General features: G+C 44.2%; 1 protein-coding gene across 1 annotated transcript in view; it reads right to left on the reverse strand.

Moving 5' to 3' along the window:
• Nucleotides 1-20,474, reverse strand: part of evpla (envoplakin a) — a 76,359-nt gene that overhangs the window by 20,796 nt on the left and 35,089 nt on the right. Inside the window, exons 9-18 of the mRNA XM_055653979.1 lie at nucleotides 19,982-20,077; nucleotides 14,676-14,798; nucleotides 12,508-12,654; nucleotides 11,967-12,121; nucleotides 9,804-9,955; nucleotides 9,402-9,559; nucleotides 7,172-7,350; nucleotides 5,766-5,904; nucleotides 2,932-3,125; nucleotides 684-842 (exon numbers count right to left, since the gene is read on the reverse strand). Coding sequence (XP_055509954.1) covers nucleotides 684-842; nucleotides 2,932-3,125; nucleotides 5,766-5,904; nucleotides 7,172-7,350; nucleotides 9,402-9,559; nucleotides 9,804-9,955; nucleotides 11,967-12,121; nucleotides 12,508-12,654; nucleotides 14,676-14,798; nucleotides 19,982-20,077 — 1,502 coding nt within the window. The remainder of the gene's footprint in view (nucleotides 1-683; nucleotides 843-2,931; nucleotides 3,126-5,765; nucleotides 5,905-7,171; nucleotides 7,351-9,401; nucleotides 9,560-9,803; nucleotides 9,956-11,966; nucleotides 12,122-12,507; nucleotides 12,655-14,675; nucleotides 14,799-19,981; nucleotides 20,078-20,474) is intronic.

The raw sequence follows: 20,474 nt of genomic DNA on the forward strand, positions 1-20,474 counted from the left end.
GGATGCCTCTTTGAACGAACTATGTACATGCACTCCCAAGCACTCCTTAATCCCTCTGCTCTATAACAGAATCTGGTGAATCTAGTGAACAACACCCAACTAACAACAGTTGCTGACATGACAATATATCAGGCTTTATTTCCCAAACTGCCCATTGTTTTTAAAAAGTATATGGGCAGTGGGCAGGTGCTATAGACCGGCACGGGAAGGTAGACGCTCCCGCCCCCATGAGTCTCGGGCAGATGGGGCTCCTCAGCCTGGGAAGGCAGTCCATCTAGGAGAGGGAAAACTCTGATTTAAAAACTCCACTGCCTTGTGGCCATATCCAGTCACGGAAAAGGCTCCAAGAGTAAACCTCAGGAAAATCCAGAGACAGAGTCCCTAAGGCAGTTCTTCATTGTCTACAACCTCGCTCTGGCAGCTCCTGCGACGGCACTGGTGCCAAACTGTAACGGCCCTGCTGTTCCTTTGGATCGATCAGCGATGTGGAAAGGGGGGACGTGCTGCATGGGCAACAGCTTGTCCTTCATATGACATCGCCCAGGCTTGCATCCGACAATGCATCTCCCATGGTCAGTCATGACCGAGGGGGGGCCTACTACTACGTATACTCAATATACTCAATTATTACAAAACATGGCTAGAAATTAAGGTTTGAACGCTTACTTTCTTATGTTCATAAAATACTTACCTTCTGAGCTTCAAGCTTGGTTTGGACTTCATTGAGGCTGGCATTCTGTCGCACTTCATTGTTAGGAAGATTGTCCACCCAGGTATTAAGTCCCTGCAGGGATGTTTTGTAACGCTGCTGGGCTATGTCAGCATTCTGAAGCATTTCCTCTCTGGAAAGATCACAAAGCACAAGGTGAAGTTCTGCGGTGGATCAACTAATGGAGGCTTTAACCACCAGAGGTTCTCATTTGCTTTCATACCAATCGAGAACATCACCCAATAATCCTAATGGCCCCAGGATGTCATTTTATAAGATCATGGCTAGCCAGCTAGATGTTTATTGAGTTTTCTTTACATTCAAATACTTGGATTTTTAAGGCCATACATCGATTGTTCAGATTGCTGGACCGGTTTTACAAAAGCATAGTAATAGTAATAATATATCTTTATTGTCATTGTAAAAGAACAAGATTAGGCTTAAGAACTACAGAAGAAAAGGATAGGAACATCCTGGTTAAAGATTATGGCACCTTCTTCTGAAACACCAATCCCAACACCTCCTCCCGCAGCTCCATCCAGGGACTGAAACAGTCCTTCAAGGTGAGACCGAGATTCAAATTCACCTCCTCCAACCCTGTCTATTGCATTTGGTGTTCTCAATGTGGCCTCCTTTACATCCATGAGACCAAGTTGTCAGCCATTTTAATCCCTTTCCCAATTCCTACACCAACCTGCCTGTCCTTGGCCACCTCCAACTGACAGGGTGAGGTCAAATGCAAACTGCATGAGCAGCACCTCATATTCCACAACCCATTTTCAGGTAATCTGCACCCCATCTGTCTCTTTCTTCCTTCTCCTATCTGCCTTAATCTTAGAGTCAAAAAGTTATATAGCCTGGGAACAGGCCCTTCTGCCCAACTTGGCCACGCCAACCAAAATGCCCAACTACACCAGTCTCATCTGTCTGCATTTGGCCCATATCTCTTTAAACCTATCATATCCATGTACTTGTCCCAATGTTTTTTTAAACTTTGTGATAGTACCGGCATAGCCCTCTCATGCACCCATCCCATCCCCACAGCCAACCTATCACCACCCTGTTTCCCCCGCACCCTCTTCCCCCACTGGCTATCCCTCCCCTCCCTCTATTGTTCCCACTGCGGCCACTCCTCATACTGTTCTATTCTTCACTTTCTCTGTCTACAAGATTCTCAAATCTTTGGTCTCCACTTATCACCACCCAGCCTCTTATTATCTCCTCCCTTGCCATTGCCACCTGACTGTTAACTGGTAATTAACCTCTCCTCACCGTTCATTTGCAAGCTCTCACTGCACCCCACTTCCCACCTATTTATTCTGGCTTCTTCCCCTCTACTAGATGAAGGGTTTCCACTACAAACTGTCCATTTCCCTCCACAGATACTGTCTGATGATTTGAATCCCCCCTGGCTGCTCTCAGGGTTTTGTTCCAGATTCCAGCACCGACATTCTCTTGTGCCTTCATAATAGGTATATTTATCAAATAATAATTCTTTTCGCCTGTCTTAGTGTACATTCGGTGATCCCTCATGTCCATGTGAGACACTAGCATACCAGCATGGTAGTCACTTTCATTTGTATAAAGTACAGATAGTTGATTCATTAAAGGCTCGTAGACACCATCTCCCAGGCCCTCAGCCTCATTCATCTTCAGGGAAAGACAGTGGATATATCGAAGAGTATTGCGTTCAAACAACCCTACAAGTCAATCATCATCCTATCTTGGAGCACATCACTGTTCCTTCGCCACTGCTTGGTCAAAGTCCAGAGATTCTCCTTGAAGCAACACTATGGGAGTAATTTTGCCATACTGCAGAGTTCAAAAACCCGACCACCTTTTGGACCAGGTAGATCAAACGTTTTTAGTTTTTAGAGATACAGCTCAGAAACAGGCCCTTCCGCCCACCAAGTCCGCACCGACCAGCGATCCCCACACATTAACATTATCCGACACACGCACTAGGGATAATTTATATTTATACCAAGCCAGTTAGCCTACAAACATGTACGTCATTGGAGTGTGGGAGGAAACCGGAGCACCCGGAGAAAACCCACGGGGTCAAAGGGAGAGCGTACAAACTCCGTACAGACAGTACCCATAGTCAGGATCAAACCCGGGTCTCCAGTGCTGTCATGCAGCAACTCTATTGTTGAGCACTGGTGCCGCTCTAGGGTTGACCCGATAGTGTTCATTAACTTTTACAAAAGTGCATGATCTACCTCAGGTCCAGTTGATCATTGGCATTCCGAAAGCGAGTGTTTAGCTTCTGCACCTCGGTCCGTTGTTTCTTGATGTCAGGACAGTATTCCTGGAAGTCAAGCTCCAAAGGTTTGCAGCTATCCTCAGCCTTTTTCAGGTCCAGGTTCACTTTCTGCAACTTATCTTCATCGTTGTTTAGCTCTCGTCTCAATCTCTGAATGAAGGAGAAGCAATGATTGGGTAAACAGTTTCCTCAAGAGAAATTACCTAGAAATTCACATATTTGCATTATTCCTTTCTATTTATAACATATAACAATTACAGCACGGAAACAGGCCATCTCGGCCCTACAAGTCCGTGCAGAACAACTTTATTCCCTTAGTCCCACCTGCCTGCACTCATACCATAACCCTCCATTCCCTTCTCATCCATATGCCTATCCAATTTATTTTTAAATGATACCAACGATCCTGCCTCCACCACTTCCACTGGAAGCTCATTCCACACCGCTACCACTCTCTGAGTAAAGAAGTTCCCCTCATGTTACCCCTAAACTTCTGTCCCTTAATTCTGAAGTCATGTCCTCTTCTTTGAATCTTCCCTATTCTCAAAGGGAAAAGCTGATCCACATCAACTCTGTCTATCCCTCTCATCATTTTAAAGACCTCTATCAAGTCCCCCCTTAACCTTCTGCGCTCCAGAGAATAAAGACCTAACTTATTCAACCTTTCTCTGTAATTTAGTTGTTGAAACCCAGGCAACATTCTAGTAAATCTCCTCTGTACTCTCTCTATTTTGTTGACATCCTTCCTATAATTGGGCGACCAAAATTGTACACCATACTCCAGATTTGGTCTCACCAATGCCTCGTACAATTTTAACATTACATCCCAGCTTCTATACTCAATGCTTTGATTTATAAAGGCTAGCATACCAAAAGCTTTCTTTACCACCCTATCTATATGAGATTCCACCTTCAAGGAACTATGCACGGTTATACCCAGATCCCTCTGTTCAACTGTATTCTTCAATTCCCTACCATTTACCATATACGTCCTATTTTGATTTGTCCTGCCAAGGTGTAGCACCTCACATTTATCAGCATTAAACTCAATCTGCCATCTTTTAGCCATTCTTCCAAATGGCCTAAATCACTCTGTAGACTTTGGAAATCCTCTTCATTATCCACAACACCCCCTATATTGGTATCATCTGCATACTTACTAATCCAATTTACCACACCTTCATCCAGATCATTGATGTACATGACAAACAACAAAGGACCCAACACAGATCCCCGAGGCACCCCACTAGTCACCTGCCTCCAACCCGACAAACAACCATCCACCATTACCCTCTGGCTTCTCCCATTCAGCCACTGTTGAATCCATCTTGCTACTCCTGCATTTATACCCAACAGTTGAACCTTCTTAACCAACCTTCCATGAGGAACCTTGTCAAAGGCCTTACTAAAGTCCATATAGACAACATCCACTGCTTTACCTTCGTCAATTTCCCTAAATTTCTTCAAAAAATTCAAGAAGATTAGTCAAACATGACCTTCCAGGCACAAATCCATGCTGACTGTTCCTAATCAGACCCTGTTTATCCAGATGCTTATATATATTATCTCTAAGTATCTTTTCCATTAATTTGCCCACCACTGAAGTCAAACTAACAGGCCTATAATTGCTAGGTTTACTCTTAGAACCCTTTTTAAACAATGGAACAACATGCGCAGTACGCCAATCCTCGGGGACTATTCCCGTTTCTAATGACATTTGAAATATTTCTGTCATAGCCCCGGCTATTTCTACACTAACTTCCCTCAATGTCCTAGGGAATATCCTGTCAGGACCTGGAGACTTATCCACTTTTATATTTTTCAAACGAGTCAGTATTTATTTTACTTTGAAACTCATAGTATCCATAGCTACTCTACTAGTTTCCCTTACCTCACATAATTCAATATCCTTCTCCTTGGTGTATACCGAAGAAAATAAATTGTTCAATATCACCCCCATCTCTTTTGGCTCTACAGATAGCTGTCCACTCTGTCTCTCCAATGGACCAATTTTATCCCTCGTTATCCTTTTGCTATTAATATAGCTGTAGAAACCCTTTGGATTTACTTTCACCTTACTTGCCAAAGCAATCTCATGTCTTCTTTTAGCTTTTCTAATTTCTTTCTTAAGATTCTTTTTACATTCCTTATACTCCTCAAGCACCTCATTTACTTCATGCTGCCTATAATTATTGTAGATCTCCCTCTTTTTCCGAACAAGATGTCCAATTTTCCTTGAAAACCAGGGCTCTTTCCAATTTTTACTGTTTCCTTTCAACCGAACAATAACATAAATATTCTGTACTCTTAAAATTTCCCCTTTAAATGTCCTCCATTTCTCTTCTACATCCTTCCCATAAAACAAAATGTCCGAGTTCACTCCTTTTTAATCATTTCGCATCTCATCAAAGTTAGCCTTTCTCCAATCAGAAATCTCAACCCTATGTCCAGTTCTGACCCTCTCCATAATTATATTGAAACTAATGGTATTGTGATCACTGGACCCGAAGTGCTCCCCAACGCATACCTCCGCCACCTGTCCCGTCTCATTTCCTAACAGGAGGGGCAACACTGCTCATGTTGTCTTTATTCTTGTTTCATTAATGTTTGCTTCAAAGGGCTCAAATGTACAAAATATGAATTGGATGTCGAGGAATCCGTATTGTACTTCTGCATTTTGGGGTCAAATATATAGAAAGGAAAGATTGAAAGTGGGAAGGTGAAGTTGAGCTCAAAGACAGCTTTCACTGTACATTGTACCAAGTTCCACTTAATCCACTAGGCCATTACCTGTAGCTCAGTCTTCCTCTGCTGCATGGCATTTGCACTCGTAGGAACTGCAGACTCCTCTGCAAGATTGGATTCAACTCTCTTAATGGCATCATTCGCTTTCTTGATGCTGTTTTCCAGCTCTAACTGAGACTTTGATCTGAACAAGATATAAGAAAAAAAAACAATTCACTAAAATATATAATTTAGATCGTGAGGATAGACAGAAAGGACGGCTACTTACAGTCTATGACCTGCACACTAACCCATTAATTTTAAGAATAATAAATAGTAAAACGTGGGCTCTAACCAGGAGATGAACCAAATGAAACCCTATTAAACTGATCATGATTTATCGGTCCCAGGTTACAGGAGAATGGTTTGATACACAGTCCTATGGTGCATTCACAAAGTATTGGGCTATACGGCAGAGAAACAGGCCCACGAGGTCAACTCATCCCTGCCAACCAATCTGCCAAAGCGACCTGGTCACACTTGCCTGTGCCTGGTCCATATGCAGGCACACAACAAAAGCTTTTCATTGTACTTTTCATTGTACCCAAGACAATAAACGAAATAGAAACTGACATCCCTCCGAACCTATCCAATCCTTGTTGCTGTCTAAGTGTCTTTTAAATGTCATAATTTTATCTGTCTCCCACTTAATCCTGCTATTCATCCTAATTTATCCGAATAGATTTATCATCCGAATAGATTTTCGTACCTCGGTGACTGCCAATCACCACCCCCCCCCCCCCCCCCCCCCCCCCCCCCCTTATTATTTTTTTTTAATTCAAATCGTTTGCTATGCCGCTCTTCAAGGGAGATGCTAAATGCATTTCGTTGTCTCTGTACTGTACACTGACAATGACAATTAAATTGAATCTGAATCTGAATCTAATTTCAAGTCAAATTTCACTACTCCATTGGTGTATGTGATAATAAATGTCCTTTGTATCAAAGCTTGGTATGTCCTGAATCCTGCCCTTTCCCCAACATTGCAAGTGTCTCCTCCTCAAACATTTACCGAATTCCATTTTGAAAGTCACCATTGAATCTGTTTCCAACACCCTTCCAGGCAATAGAATATAATCTGATCACAACACCTGAGGCCTAAAACATCATTTCCATTTCCACTCATTTTTTTTGGCCAGTTATCATAAATCTGTTCCTCTGATTACCCAGCCTCCTGTCACTACGAATAGATTTTCGTTATTTACTTCTATCAAAGCCTTTGTTATTTGGAGCAGTTCTGTGGAATCACTCCTTAACCTCCATTGACATATGAATAACAAGGCCAGCACCTCTACCGTTGATCGATTTTTTCAAGTTCTGAGTTTAGGCAGGCGGCATTAGGAACCAGAAAAGTTGGAGAACTCGAAGGAACAGAGCAAGAGAGACAATGGAGATGGGTGCCGTCTACTCACTTGTTCTGGAATTGGTTGGCCAGAGAGGTGACCTGTTTGTACTTATTCATCACATTGTTGAGCTTGTTGGGAAGCTGTGATGCAGAAGGTCCCGTGGGCTTATTCAGAAGGAGCAGATCACACTCTTTCTTTACGGAATCCTTCTCTGCTCCAATCTTCTGCAAGCTGTTATCTATACTCTGCAAATAGAGTCAGCTGGGTAAGTAGACTGTGTGGCATGTTTCAGTGAATCTTCACATGTAATCCACCAAAGGAACTAATCATTCATTTTCCATTCAATACCAATATGCCTCACTCAGAGTGAACATTATCCTCTATGCCCTTCTGTTGAAAAACACCACAGCATACTAAAGCAAGACCTGGACACCACAGAAAGTGGTCTTCCACGCCATCAGCCTTCGCATACAACACATAATCCACCTAAATGTCCGCCACCTCCAACGGGATCCCACCACAAGCCATATTTTCCCATCACTCCTTTCCACCTTCTGCAGAGACCATTCCCTCTGCAACTCCCTGGTTAACTTATCCCTTCCAACCTAAACCACCCACTCCCTAGGTACCTACCACTTCAAACGCAGAAGATGCAACACCTGTCGCTATACCTCCTCCCTTGACTCTATCCAGACCCCGACAGTCCTTTCAGGTTAGGCAGAGGTTCACTTGCACCTCCTCCATCCTCATCTACTGTATCCATTGCTCAAGATGTGGACTCTTGTACATCGCCAAGACCAAATGGAGACTGGGCGATCGTTTCGCGGAAAACCTTCGCTCAGCCTGCCTGAACCTACCTGATCTCCCGGCTGCTGGACACTTTAATTCTCCTTCCCATTCCTACACAGACCTTTCTGTCCTTGGTCCATTGTCAGAGCGAGGCAAATTGGAGGAACAGCATCTCATATTTCGCCTGGGCAGCTTACAGCCCAGTTCTCCCACTTCAGGTAGCTCCGGCATTCCCTCTCTCTCTATCCCTCCCTCACCCAATTCGCACCAATCCATTTTCACCCTTCAAACAGCTAACAATGGCCTGTTTGCTTTATCATCGTTACTTTTTTGCACGTCTTTCATTCATTGTTCTATATCTCTCCACATCACCATCTATATCTCTCGTTTCCCTTATCCCTAACCAGTCTGAAGAGGGGTCTCGACCTGAAATGTTACCATTTCCTTCTCTCCAGAGACGCTGCCTGTCCCGCTGAGTTACTTCATCACTTTGTGTATATCTTCACGTAATGATTGCTTTCCTAGAAAATCTTCATATTTTCTGTAACGTGAAACTTCTTTTCCAATTGATTCCATGTTATAAGTGGAGATGCATTCTTAGATGAAAAGTATCGGTGTGCAAATATCAATGGAGATTGCCGTATCAATTTCCAAAGCAAATCCTTCAAGTTGATGTCCACTGTGAACTGGCAACATGCAAGTAGACTGTGTGGACTTTGATAAACTAGTTCAATCTCCTGTATAGAGATTTTGTAGGGCAGCCAGATGTTAAATGTGATTGATTAAAAATCACTGCATTTGAAACCTTTCCCACTATCCCCCAAGGTTACTTTCACTGCTTTACCTTTTGGAGATGTATCTGCCTTCTATCTGATTAATTCATTTTATTCTCTTTACATATACTTTAGATGGATCTGCTGCAGCTAACATGCCCTCCCCATGATTGCTCCACTGGCACCACCACCATTTACATCATGCAGCTTCACTTGGCCTCTGTCTGACACCAATATTCCTTTAGAGATACAGCACAGAAACAAGCTCTTTAGCCCACCAAGTCCACACCGACCAGCCATCCTCACACATTAACACTATCCTACACACACTAGGGACTTTTTACACGTATAGCAAGCCAATTAACCTACAGATGTGTACGACTTTGGAGTGTGGGAAGAAACCGAAGATCTCAGAGAAAACCCACGCTGTCACAGGGAAAACAAACAAAATCCTACAGACAGCGGCCATTGTTGGGATCGAACCTGGGTCTCTGACTTTGCAAGGCAGCAACTCTACCGCTGTACCATCGTGCTGCCCTCTCCACCCTTGTTCCCTCCATTCTTCCATCCTTTCTGCAACGCATGGCCTGGTTTCTAACTTGTTTCTGTTCTGATGAAAAGTCATTGACCTGACACACATTTCTTGTTTCCATCTCCACTGATGTTGCCTGACCTGTTGGTAGTTCCAACATATTATCTTTTCACTTCAAGAACACGTGTTTGTCCAGTCCTACCTGCTGGTCCTTGAGACGATTGGCAATGTCCTGAGTGGGGGCATTTCGGTTGATTGGCGTGTGAAGCTGGGACAGCACCTCCTTCTCCGTCTCTCCTAGGTTGTCAGTAATCTTGTTGAGCTTTGACAGGAGATCTTTGGTGCGGGGATCATCTTTCCCTGATCCAAGCAAACAAACAAGCAAGCAGTCAAGCAACGCAGGAGAGATAGGTAGCAGAGATGATAGTTGTGTTGGAAAAAGGGCTCAGGTCCATGGTTCAGGTAAGCATACAGGTTCAGCATAAAAGCATTGAGCACCACAACACTATCTGTTGACCAGAGTCTGGATCTGTCACTTGGAGACAGTCTATTGACAGAAAATAATGAACAAAAGACATAGTACTCCATTAATGTCCTCCCTCACCTGGTGCTGCTGACTGGTTCAACAAGCTGGCCTCCTTGGCTTGGAAGCCCTGGTATGCAGGTTTCATTTGCTTCAACTCATTGTAACGGTTTTTCAACTTATTCTCAGTGTCTGATCGCTTCCTTTTCAAATCATCCAAGTCCTTTGCCAATCTAGGAACAAACAGCAAACGGTTACTAAACTGTTCATTGTAATTGTACGACTATAAAGATTTTGATGGGCTGTGTGTACTGAAAGCAAGACATTGAGGATGTTTTTTTCAATGTCCAATTCGCATTGGACCTGCCATGAGAGTGTTTGGTAGAGCAAAGCAAAGAGAGATGATTGCATGTCTGACCACAATGTGCTTGTCCTGGCAGTGGTGAGATGGGTATTGAGGAAGATCTACTTAACCAATAGCATATTGGTACAACTATGGCAGAGCCATAGTGGGAGGTGACTGTAGTTAAACAGTGCATAAGACAAGGTTCTTCATGGTAGGCTGCTCTGGAAGGCTCCAGATACCATGGGATCCAAGGAGAGATCGCTGAATGAATAGAACATTGGCTTCATGGGAGGAAGGAGATGGTGGAAGGTGGAAGGAATACTCTAGCTGATGAAGGCCAATGTGCCAAAAGCCTTTATGACCACCCGATCAACCTGTGACTCCACCTTCAAGGAACCATGCACCTGCACTCCTAGATCCTCCTAGATGTTGCCAGGATGTAAGGGCCTGAGCTATAGAGAGAGGTTGAGCAGGCTAGGCCTCTATTCCTTCGAGTGCAGGAGGATGAGGGGTGATCATATAGAATTGTACAAAATCATGAGAGGTAGACGCACTGATTCTCTTGCCCAGAGTAAGGGAATCAAGAACCATAAGACACAGGTTTAAGGTGAGGGGCAAAAGATTTAATAGGAATCTGAGGGGTAACATTTTCACACGAAGGATGGTAGGTGTATGGAACGAGCTGCTGGAGGAGGCAGTTGAGGCTGGTACTGTAGCAACATTTAAGAAACATTTAGACAGGTGGACGGATATGACAGGTTTGGAGGAATGTGGGCCAAACGCAGGCAGGTTGGACTAGAGTAGATGGGACATGTTTGTCGGTGTGGGCAAGTTTGACCAAAGGGCCTGTTTCCACACTGTATGACTTGATGACTGTAACAATCTTACTTGCAACAGCAATTGGGCTGTGTACAGAGAGCTTGTTTTACCTTACAAGTAAATCAGAAGTCCTTGCTGGTATGTAGAATGACTCCGCGGTTCACAAAGCCCAGGGTACATGGACTTGGCCTATGGATGATTGTGTTAAAAGAAAAGTACTCATTGAGAATTCGCTTATAGGGGCTCCAATGATCAGTTCCAAAACTTGGGGGGAGCCCTGAACACAGACTGGAATGGGGCTTTTCTCACCTCATGCCAATGGACAAGGACATTTCCTGTGTATTGGAAACTTCCTGGAATCCAGGCTCATTTTGACACAATTTAACAATCTCACCAAGAGAAGCCAAAGAACTGGGTCTTTTACCTGGTTATCATTCTATCATGTCAGAACATGTCAAATATCTCGCTGAAAAGCCATGTATTTCATAGAAACATAGAAATTAGGTGCAGGAGTAGGCCATTCGGCCATTCAATATGATCATGGCTGATCATCTAACTCAGTATCCCGTACCTGCCTTCTCTCCATACCCTCTGATCCCCTTAGCCACAAGGGCCACATCTAACTCCCTCTTAAATATAGCTAATGAACTGGCCTCAACTACCCTCTGTGGCAGAGAGTTCCAGAGATTCACCACTCTCTGTGTGAAAAAAGTTCTTCTCATCTTGGTTTTAAAGGATTTCCCCCTTATCCTTAAGATGTGACCCCTTGTCCTGGACTTCCCCAACATCGGGAACAATCCTCCTGCATCTAGCATGTCCAACCCCTTAAGAATTTTGTAAGTTTCTATAAGATCCCCTCTCAATCTCCTAAATTCTAGAGAGTATAAACCACTCATTTCAAATGAACAACTTCCTTAAAGATTCAATCAAGCAAGGTAAACATGTCCGTTGGTTGGTTCAGGAATGGTAGAGAGTCTGTCCAGTTTTTACATCTGGATTGCCACAATCAAAGAGCTTGCAAACAATCACCACACAGGCTTGCATCTTGGTTTTGTAAAGGGATAGTTAAAAGAGCTGACCTGTTTGCTCGAGCAATGGCCTCTGGGTCAGGAGGAGGGATGTTGAAGCAGACTGAAGGGACACGTTTGGTCTCTTTTGCACTGTTCGTCACAATCCAGTACTCAGGGTCATCATTGTTCTGGAGTGTTAGCTTCTCGCCGCGGCTGACTTCATTCTATAAAAGACAAAAAAGTATTCTACTCAGTCATCCTGAACACTTCCCGATACCATGGTCATGATATCAGTCAGCCTTGCTGGTCGTCCTCACTCTAAAAAACTTGTGGTGGTTACTCAGCTCTTCAAGTGTAAGGAATAATTCATTGCGATTCATAGTGGTGCGACAAGTAGCGTAATGGCCTCACAGCATCCAGGTTCAATCGAGGTTCAATCCTAACTTCCGGCACTGTTTCTATAGAGATTGAGCATTCTCTCTGTGACTGGCTGGGTCTCTCTCTCTCTCTCTCTCTCTCTCCTCTCCCTCTCTCTCATGCCTCAGTTTCACACCAAAAATATGCTGGATGGTCAGTTAATCTGCAGTTGTTTTTTCTTTCTATTTCTCACCTCTCCATCATCCCAGTCACACAAGGCAGTCATTGGGAAGGGTTTGGAAACGGGCATGCGCCGAGCTTTCAGTGGCATGACCTGCTGGCTCTGCCTCTTCAGATCATTCATCTCTTTGTCCATTTGGATAATATTTTTCTCATCATCCTGAGAGAGATGAAGAAATGTGAGTTAGGATCCTGTACAGCAGGAAAGAGGATATAACCATATAACAATTAGTAATAGTAATAGTAATATAACTTTAATTGTCATTCAGGTATACACATAGACACAGTGCACATTGAACAAAATTTTGTTGCATTGACTCTTCAAAGTAGCAGCAGAATATAACATTTATATCAGGCGATCAGTAAAAGTGCTTAGTGTGCCCATAAAAAGTGCTTCATGTGCATAGTTCTGTAAAATAGATATATAGGAAAGTTTTTAAAAGTGGCAATGTATAAGAAAGTTCTAGCATCGGTTTGATTGTGAGTTCAATAGTCTTATGGCCTGGGGGATGAAGCTGTTGCAGAACCTGGTTGTCCCGCTCTTCATGCTGCGGTACCTCCTCCCAGAGTTCAGCAGTGTAAACAGTCCATATTGTGGGTGTGTGTGGACCCAGTTACAGCACAGAAACAGGCCATCTCGACCCTTCTAGTCCGTGCCGAACACGTATTCTCCCCTAGTCCCATATACTGCGCTCAGACCATAACCCTCCATTCCTTTCCCGTCCATATAACTATCCAATTTATTTTTAAATGATAAAAACGAACCTGCCTCCACCACCTTCACTGGAAGCTCATTTCACACAGCCACCACTCTCTGAGTAAAGAAGTTCCCCCTCATGTTACCCCTAAACTTCTGTCCCTTAATTCTCAAGTCATGTCCCCTTGTTTGAATCTTCCCTACTCTCAGTGGGAAAATCTTATCCACATCAACTCTGTCTATCCCTCTCATCATTTTAAAGACCTCTATCAAGTCCCCCCTTAATCTTCTGCGCTCCAAAGAATAAAGCCCTAACTTGTTCAACCTTTCTCTGTAACTTAGTTGTTGAAACCCAGGCAACATTCTAGTAAATCTCCTCTGTCTGTACTCTCTCTATTTTGTTGACATCCTTCCTATAATTGGGCAACCAAAATTGTACACCACACTCCAGATTTGGTCTCACCAATGCCTTGTACAATTTTAACATTACATCCCATACTCAATGCTCTGATTTACACCAAACTGGATCTGGGAATCCAGTCATAAAAGAGACTGGGAATCAGTATTTCAGTCAAAACATACAAATGGTATTGGGAATCTGGTCAAGCAGGATTGGGATTGGGAATCTGGTCAAGCAGGATTGAGATACAGGAATCTTACCAAGCAGGATTGGGATACAGGAATTTGGTCAAGCAGAAGTGGGATATGTGAATAAAATTTAAATAGGTGTGAGATATGCAAACCGGTCAAGCAGGAGTGGGAATCCAGTCAAATTGGAGTTGGATATGAAAATCCAGTCAAGCAAAATATAAGAATACAATCAAACTAAACAATGGGATATAGGAAATCAGTCATAGTGGACTGATGAATTTTGATATTTGCACAAACAGACTAGAGATGAAAGAACTGCAAATTAAAACATTCCAGATTTTGTGTGTGCGGAGATCGCTGGTTCGTGAGGACTCGATGGGCCGAAGGGCATGTTTCCGCGCTGTATCTCTAAAATAAATTAAATTAAAAAAACTGCAAAGAGCAACAGACTGAGTGCAGAACCGTGTAAGAATTGTCCATTTCAAAACAGCCATTTCACTCTTCTTCCCTTCACTGCGCCAATAACAAATGCAATTTTCCGTTCTCCCATGGACCCCTCTGCTGCTTACTTTTTTGCTATGTGACACCTGAAGAAAAACTGTTTAAATGCAGACTAGATCAAGTACACTGGCCTCATCAACCCTCCTTGTTACATGATGAATAAATCACATTATAATAAACCAGGTGCTGTAAATTTTCTTCCAGGTTGCGGGCATTTGTGTACGAGATGGTGAGTTCATGAAAACTCAAGGTGGACCCCTACTAATACTAAAATAGTGTCTTCATAACAGTTGGCCCATCAGGAATCTCAACGTTATGGAATACTACTTCCAGCTCTGTGGGATTGAAAGTAACCAGGTCGATTAATTGAAACCAAGCCCAGCAGCACTCACCCCAAACTGTTGAAGCAGATCAGACATAGTCCGAGGATTGTCCTTGTACTTGGAGAACTTATTGTCCAGCTCTGTATTGTGCTTTTTGATGGACTGATTGAGAGTGTCTGCGTCGAACTGAAACTGGAGTGGAAAAGAAAAGATAAACAAGGTTAAGGGAGTGTGAAGCCAGAAGGAAAGAATGAGATGCACAAGTTGAATAAACAAAAACGTGCATTGACATAGTGCCATGCTCATGATGTTTGCAGAACAGGGAACTATGCAGCACAGGAACAGGCCTTTTCACCCACAATATCCGTGCCAAACATGATACCAAGTTAAACTATTTATCTCCACCTGCATGTGATCCAAATCCCTCCATTCCCTGCATATCTGTGTGCCTATCTCAACACCTCTTAAATGCTTCGATCATATCTACCTTCAATCTGCATCCACCACTCTCCATTTAAAAAAACTTGCCCCCCCCACATCTATCTATCTATATATATATATATATATATAAAAACTCAAATCAGTCCGCCTGCCGTCCGGCTGCATTTCTTCCTTTGATTCATTGCCACGCCCAATCCAGACGCTCAATCTCCGAGATATTTTCCATTTCGGTAGAGATTTCGCTTTTCTTTCTAAGTATCCGCTCCTCATTTCATTTCGTCGTGTTGAAGTACATGTTTTTAATCAAATCCTTCTCCCCCCCCCACCCACCCCCAAGTATTTCAAAAATAAACAGGCTTCTCCATTTACATGTCAGCTTCCAACACACTTCGAAACAAGGTTGCAAGAGAGGAACACTGAACTTTTCACTGCTGCAGCAGGCAGGGGAGGGCTGCAATCTTACATTTGGGAACGGGCTCAGTTCCAATGGAGGAGACAGGTGCATGGCGGAATATTGGGTTGGGGGATCACACAATTGGGGGAGCAGACCCAACGGGTCTGCACTTGGTCTAGTTAATATATAAAACTCTCATGCCATCCGACCGGCTGCCGTCCGACTGCCTTTCTGCCTTTTGATTCGTTGACGGCTGCTCCTTGCTATCAGCTTCCAACACACTTCGAAACAAAGTTGCAAGACAGGAACACTGAACTTTTCACTGCTGCAGCAGGCAGAAGACCGGGGACTCTGGTGCCGACGACTCACTGTCACCGTCGCGGAGCTGGCCGAGTCCAGAGCAGGTGGAGCGGTGTTGGAGCGCTGCTGCAGCTGCGGCCCAACCTCCGGAGATTCGGAGGCTGCAACTGCGGGTCTGGTGGACGGCGGCACCGGGAGCCCGCGGGTCCCTGGAGGGAGACCGCTTTTCAGGGCTCTCGCAACGGCGACTTCTCCCGCCCGAGTTGCAGGGTCGAAGAGCTCCTGGAGTGGGGCCTTACAGCAGGTGCAATTGAGGGAGGCAGGGGAGTGCTGGAAACTTACATTTGGCAACGGCTTCAGTTCCATTGGAGGAGACGGGTGCATGGTGGAATATTGGGTTGGGGGAATCACACCATTGGGGGAGCAGACCCAACGGGTCTGCACTTGGTCTAGTCTCCTTTAAACTTTGCCCCTCTCATGGTAAAACTGTGCCCTTTAGTCTTTGACATTTCTATGTTGGGAATAAGTTCCGACAATCATCAATGCCTCTCATAATTTTAAATACCTCTATTAGGTCTCCTCTTTATCTCAATCAATCCAAGTTTGTCCAACCTCTCCTTATAGTCCTCTCTAATTCAGGCTGCATTTTGGTAAACCTCTTCTGCATCCTCACAATGGCCTACACAGTCTTCCTGCAATTGGTTACCAGATTGATTACACAATAATCCAAATGCAGCCAAACCAAAGTTCAGTTACAATATGACTTTCTAACTCTTATCACCGGACTGATGAAGGGAAGCATACCACAAGCCTGTGGCAAAGGATCATTAACAAACACATTTGACACCGAGGCATTTAAGAAAATCTCAGGGCAGGTAAACAAAACCCCAGCGAGACGGAAAACATTTGGTGAAGAAAGATAGATAGAGGAACCAAGAGGTTTGGGGAGTTTTGGGAATTAAAAATATGGTTAACGGTAGTGGGACAAACATGAAAGAGCCATTATCTCAGAGGGCTGAGAGTTGGAGAGAATTTAAGAACAAGGTAAGGCAAAAATCATAGCTTAGAATGGATGAAATAAGTTAATGTACATTTGTACATTAGGTCATTCGGTCCATTCAAGATTCAAGATTCAATTTAATTGTCATTTGGACCCCTTGAGGTCCAAACGAAATGCCGTTTCTGCAGCCATACATTACAAACAAATAGACCCAAGACACAAGATTCAGATTCAATTTTAATTGTCATTGTCAGTGTACAGTACAGAGACAACACAACATAATTTACATAAACATCCATCACATCGCTGTGATGGAAGGCCAAAAAAACGTATCTCTCCACTGCACTCTCTCCCCCCCGATGTCAGTCAAAGTCAAAGCCCCCGGCTGGCGATGGCGATTGTCCCGCGTCCATTAAAGCCACGCCGGGTGATGCAAGGTCGCACACCGGGTCTTGATGTTAGAGCCCCCGGCGTGCGCTCGCAGAGTCCCGCGGCCATTCCAAGCCGCGTGGGGCGGTGCTGTAAGGCCCCACTCCAGGAGCTCTTCGACCCTGCAACTCGGGCGGGAGAAGTCGCCGTTGCGAGAGCCCTGAAAAGCGGTCTCCCTCCAGGGACCCGCGGGCTCCCGGTGCCGCCGTCCACCAGACCCGCAGTTGCAGCCTCCGAATCTCCGGAGGTTGGGCCGCAGCTGCAGCAGCGCTCCAACACCGCTCCACCTGCTCTGGACTCGGCCAGCTCCGCGACGGTGACAGTGAGTCGTCGGCACCAGAGTCCCCGGTCTTCTCCTGTTGGAGGCCGCTCCTCGTTGCAGCCCCAACGACAACGGAGACCCGACAAGAAAAGGTCGGGTCTCCCGTGCAGGGAGAGATTAAAGGTTACCCCCTCCCTCCCACACACACACCCCAACAAAAAATAACAAAAACTACATAGAAACATAGACAAAAAATAATAAAAACGCGGACGGGCTGCAGAGGCCGCTGCTGACAAGAGTCGCGCCGCCTACCGGAGATCTACCGCCTACCATCTAGTCTACGCTATTCAATCATGGCTAATCCATCTTTTCCTCTCATTCTCATGCCGTCTCCCGAAAAACCCTCACATCACTATTTGGGAATCGCGTACCATCACTCCAAAGTCCCTTTGCACCTCTGGTTTCTGAATTATTTCCCCATTTAGAAAATAGTCTACGCTTTTAAGCCTGCTACCAAAATGCATGACTCCAAACTTTGCTGTGCTGTATTCCATTTGCCCATTCTCCAAGTCCTGTCCAAGTCCTTCTGCAGAGTCCCTGTTTCTCTACACTACCTCATCTTACACCTATATGTAGGAAAGAACTGCAGATGCTGGTTTAAATCGAAGGTAGACACAAAATGCTGGAGTAACTCAACGGGACAGACAGTATCTCTGGAGAGAAGGAATGGGTGATATTTCTGGTCGAGGCCTTTCTTCAGTCTGAAGAAGGGTTTTGTTTTCCGAAACATCACCCATTCCTTCGCTCCAGAGATGCTGCCTGTCCCGCTGAGTTACTCCAGCATTTTGTGTCCACCACCGTCTGCAAACCTGCCCACAAAACATTCAATCCCCTCGCCAAATCTTTGATATACAATGTGAAGAATAGCAGCCCCAGCACCGACCCTTGCAGAACACTACTAGTCACTGGCAGCCAGCCAGAAAAAGCCCCCTATATTGCCACTCTTTGCCTTCTGTCATCCAGCCAACCTGCTATCCTCGCTAGTATTTGCCCTTTGATAGTATGCGCTCTAATCTTTAGCAGCCTCACATGCGGTACCTTGTGAAATGCTTTCTGAAAATCTAGGTAAATAACATCCACTGCCTCTCCTTTGTCTAGCCTGCTATTTGCTTCCTCAAAGAATTCCAACAGGTTTCCAACAAGATCTCCCCTTCACAAAATCATGCTGACTTCGGCCGATTTTTTCATGAACTTCCAAATACTCAGAAACCTCATCCTTTATAACTCAAACAAAACCCTGAACATTAATAGCCAATTGCACTTTATCTGATTATTTATGTGTGCATATATATATATATATTCAATAATATATGGTCATACTGACCTGTTCTGTATTTATTTATGCCTACTATATTCTGTTGTGCTGAAGCAAGGCAAGAATTTGATTGTCCTACCTGGGACACATGACAATAAACTCTCTTGAATCTTGGACTCTAAAATCTTACCAACCACTGAAGTCTGGCTAACCAGTCTAACCGGGGTAATATTTGCAATTTTCTAATCATCTAGATACTCTCCTGACGAGAGTTTAATATTTCAAATTGGGATGTTTCCAATTGGCAGCCAATGCTGGGCTCACAGGGTGGTGGATGAAGGATACAATGGTCAACCTTTAAACATTGCAAGCTAGTGTGAGATGATACTTGGATATAGCACACCCTGAAGAGGGATTCACAATAAGGTACTGTGCTCTGTCCCCCATCACCCGCCTTGTGCTGCAAGGTAATTTGATGTTGGGTTACTCCCTGTAATTCAAATGCCAAAATGTTTGGAATTTGTGAGTCATCTTCTGAGCAAGAACCCAAACTGAGTCCCCAAACAAAATGATAAGAACTTAATGACACCACGTAGCACATTAAACAGGGCAAGTGGTAATGCAATACAAGGACAAGACCATGCTTTATCTCTACATAGGATGCAACGATTGTATCATTTTCTGGAATGCCGAATATGCGGAGTAAATTATCACCTAACATGACATACATTTTAGGGATGAGATAGAGGGGGCAATAAATGTGAGGGAAGGGAAAAGAGAGGAGGGGGTGATAGTTCTTCTGTTGAGGAGGTGGGGGGGAGGGGGGTTGGGTAGCAGAAATATCAGTCACAAATCACCACCTCCACTGCTGGGAAGCGCTGTTTGCAACAGTGCTGCCAACAAATTGATCTAAGCAGGCTCCTGAAAGACCATAGAAAGAGGTGTACAACACAATCCCACATGGAAGGAATGCTTCCAGATCCCAATCTAAGCTAGTTTTTTGATATTTTGGGCACAGGAATGTTGGAGAATAGGGTTGGGAGGGAAAAATAGACCAGCCATGATTGAATGGTGGTTTCAATGAGCTGCATGGCCTTATTCTGCTACTGTGTCTTAAGGTCTCATATTATTGTAAATGTTCTGCTTTTCTGGATAATAGATGCTATATATCCAGAAGTATCCAATGTAAAGATGGAGCCCAAGGCATCCACACTGCTTCCCATTAGTTGGTTACCTTTCTGTAATCCTCCACATTCTTCAGGTGTGCCTCCTGGCAGATGCAGAGATTCAGAAACTGCTGCCATTCATTTTTTACTGCATCCTTGTGAGCCTGAAAGAGAGATTCTGCCAATGTTAGGATTTCCATCCAATGCATACAGGGCAGGACTTTAGGTACCATGTCAAAACACAAAGATTCACTTCAAAAGACATTCAACGTTCCTCAATGGTTATATTGTCCAAAACAGTTGCACAATGTGATAGTGCAGCTTTATGAATGATCGACCCTCCCTTTCCCAGATATGCATTTTCTGGAGGCAACCGTTTAGGGAGAACTCCCGGGAATATCTTACTGCATTTAAAACTGCGAACTGGATGGTTGACTCTGATCAGTCAGAAGGCCACGTGCTGACTAACAAACGTTATCTGAGATGCTCTCACTGGTGAAGATATCCCAACATCTACTTTGTCAAGTTGCCTCAATATATGTTTCACTAAAGTTATCCTTC

This window comes from Leucoraja erinacea, chromosome 23 (assembly GCF_028641065.1).
Source record: "Leucoraja erinacea ecotype New England chromosome 23, Leri_hhj_1, whole genome shotgun sequence".
Lineage (NCBI taxonomy): Eukaryota > Metazoa > Chordata > Chondrichthyes > Rajiformes > Rajidae > Leucoraja > Leucoraja erinaceus.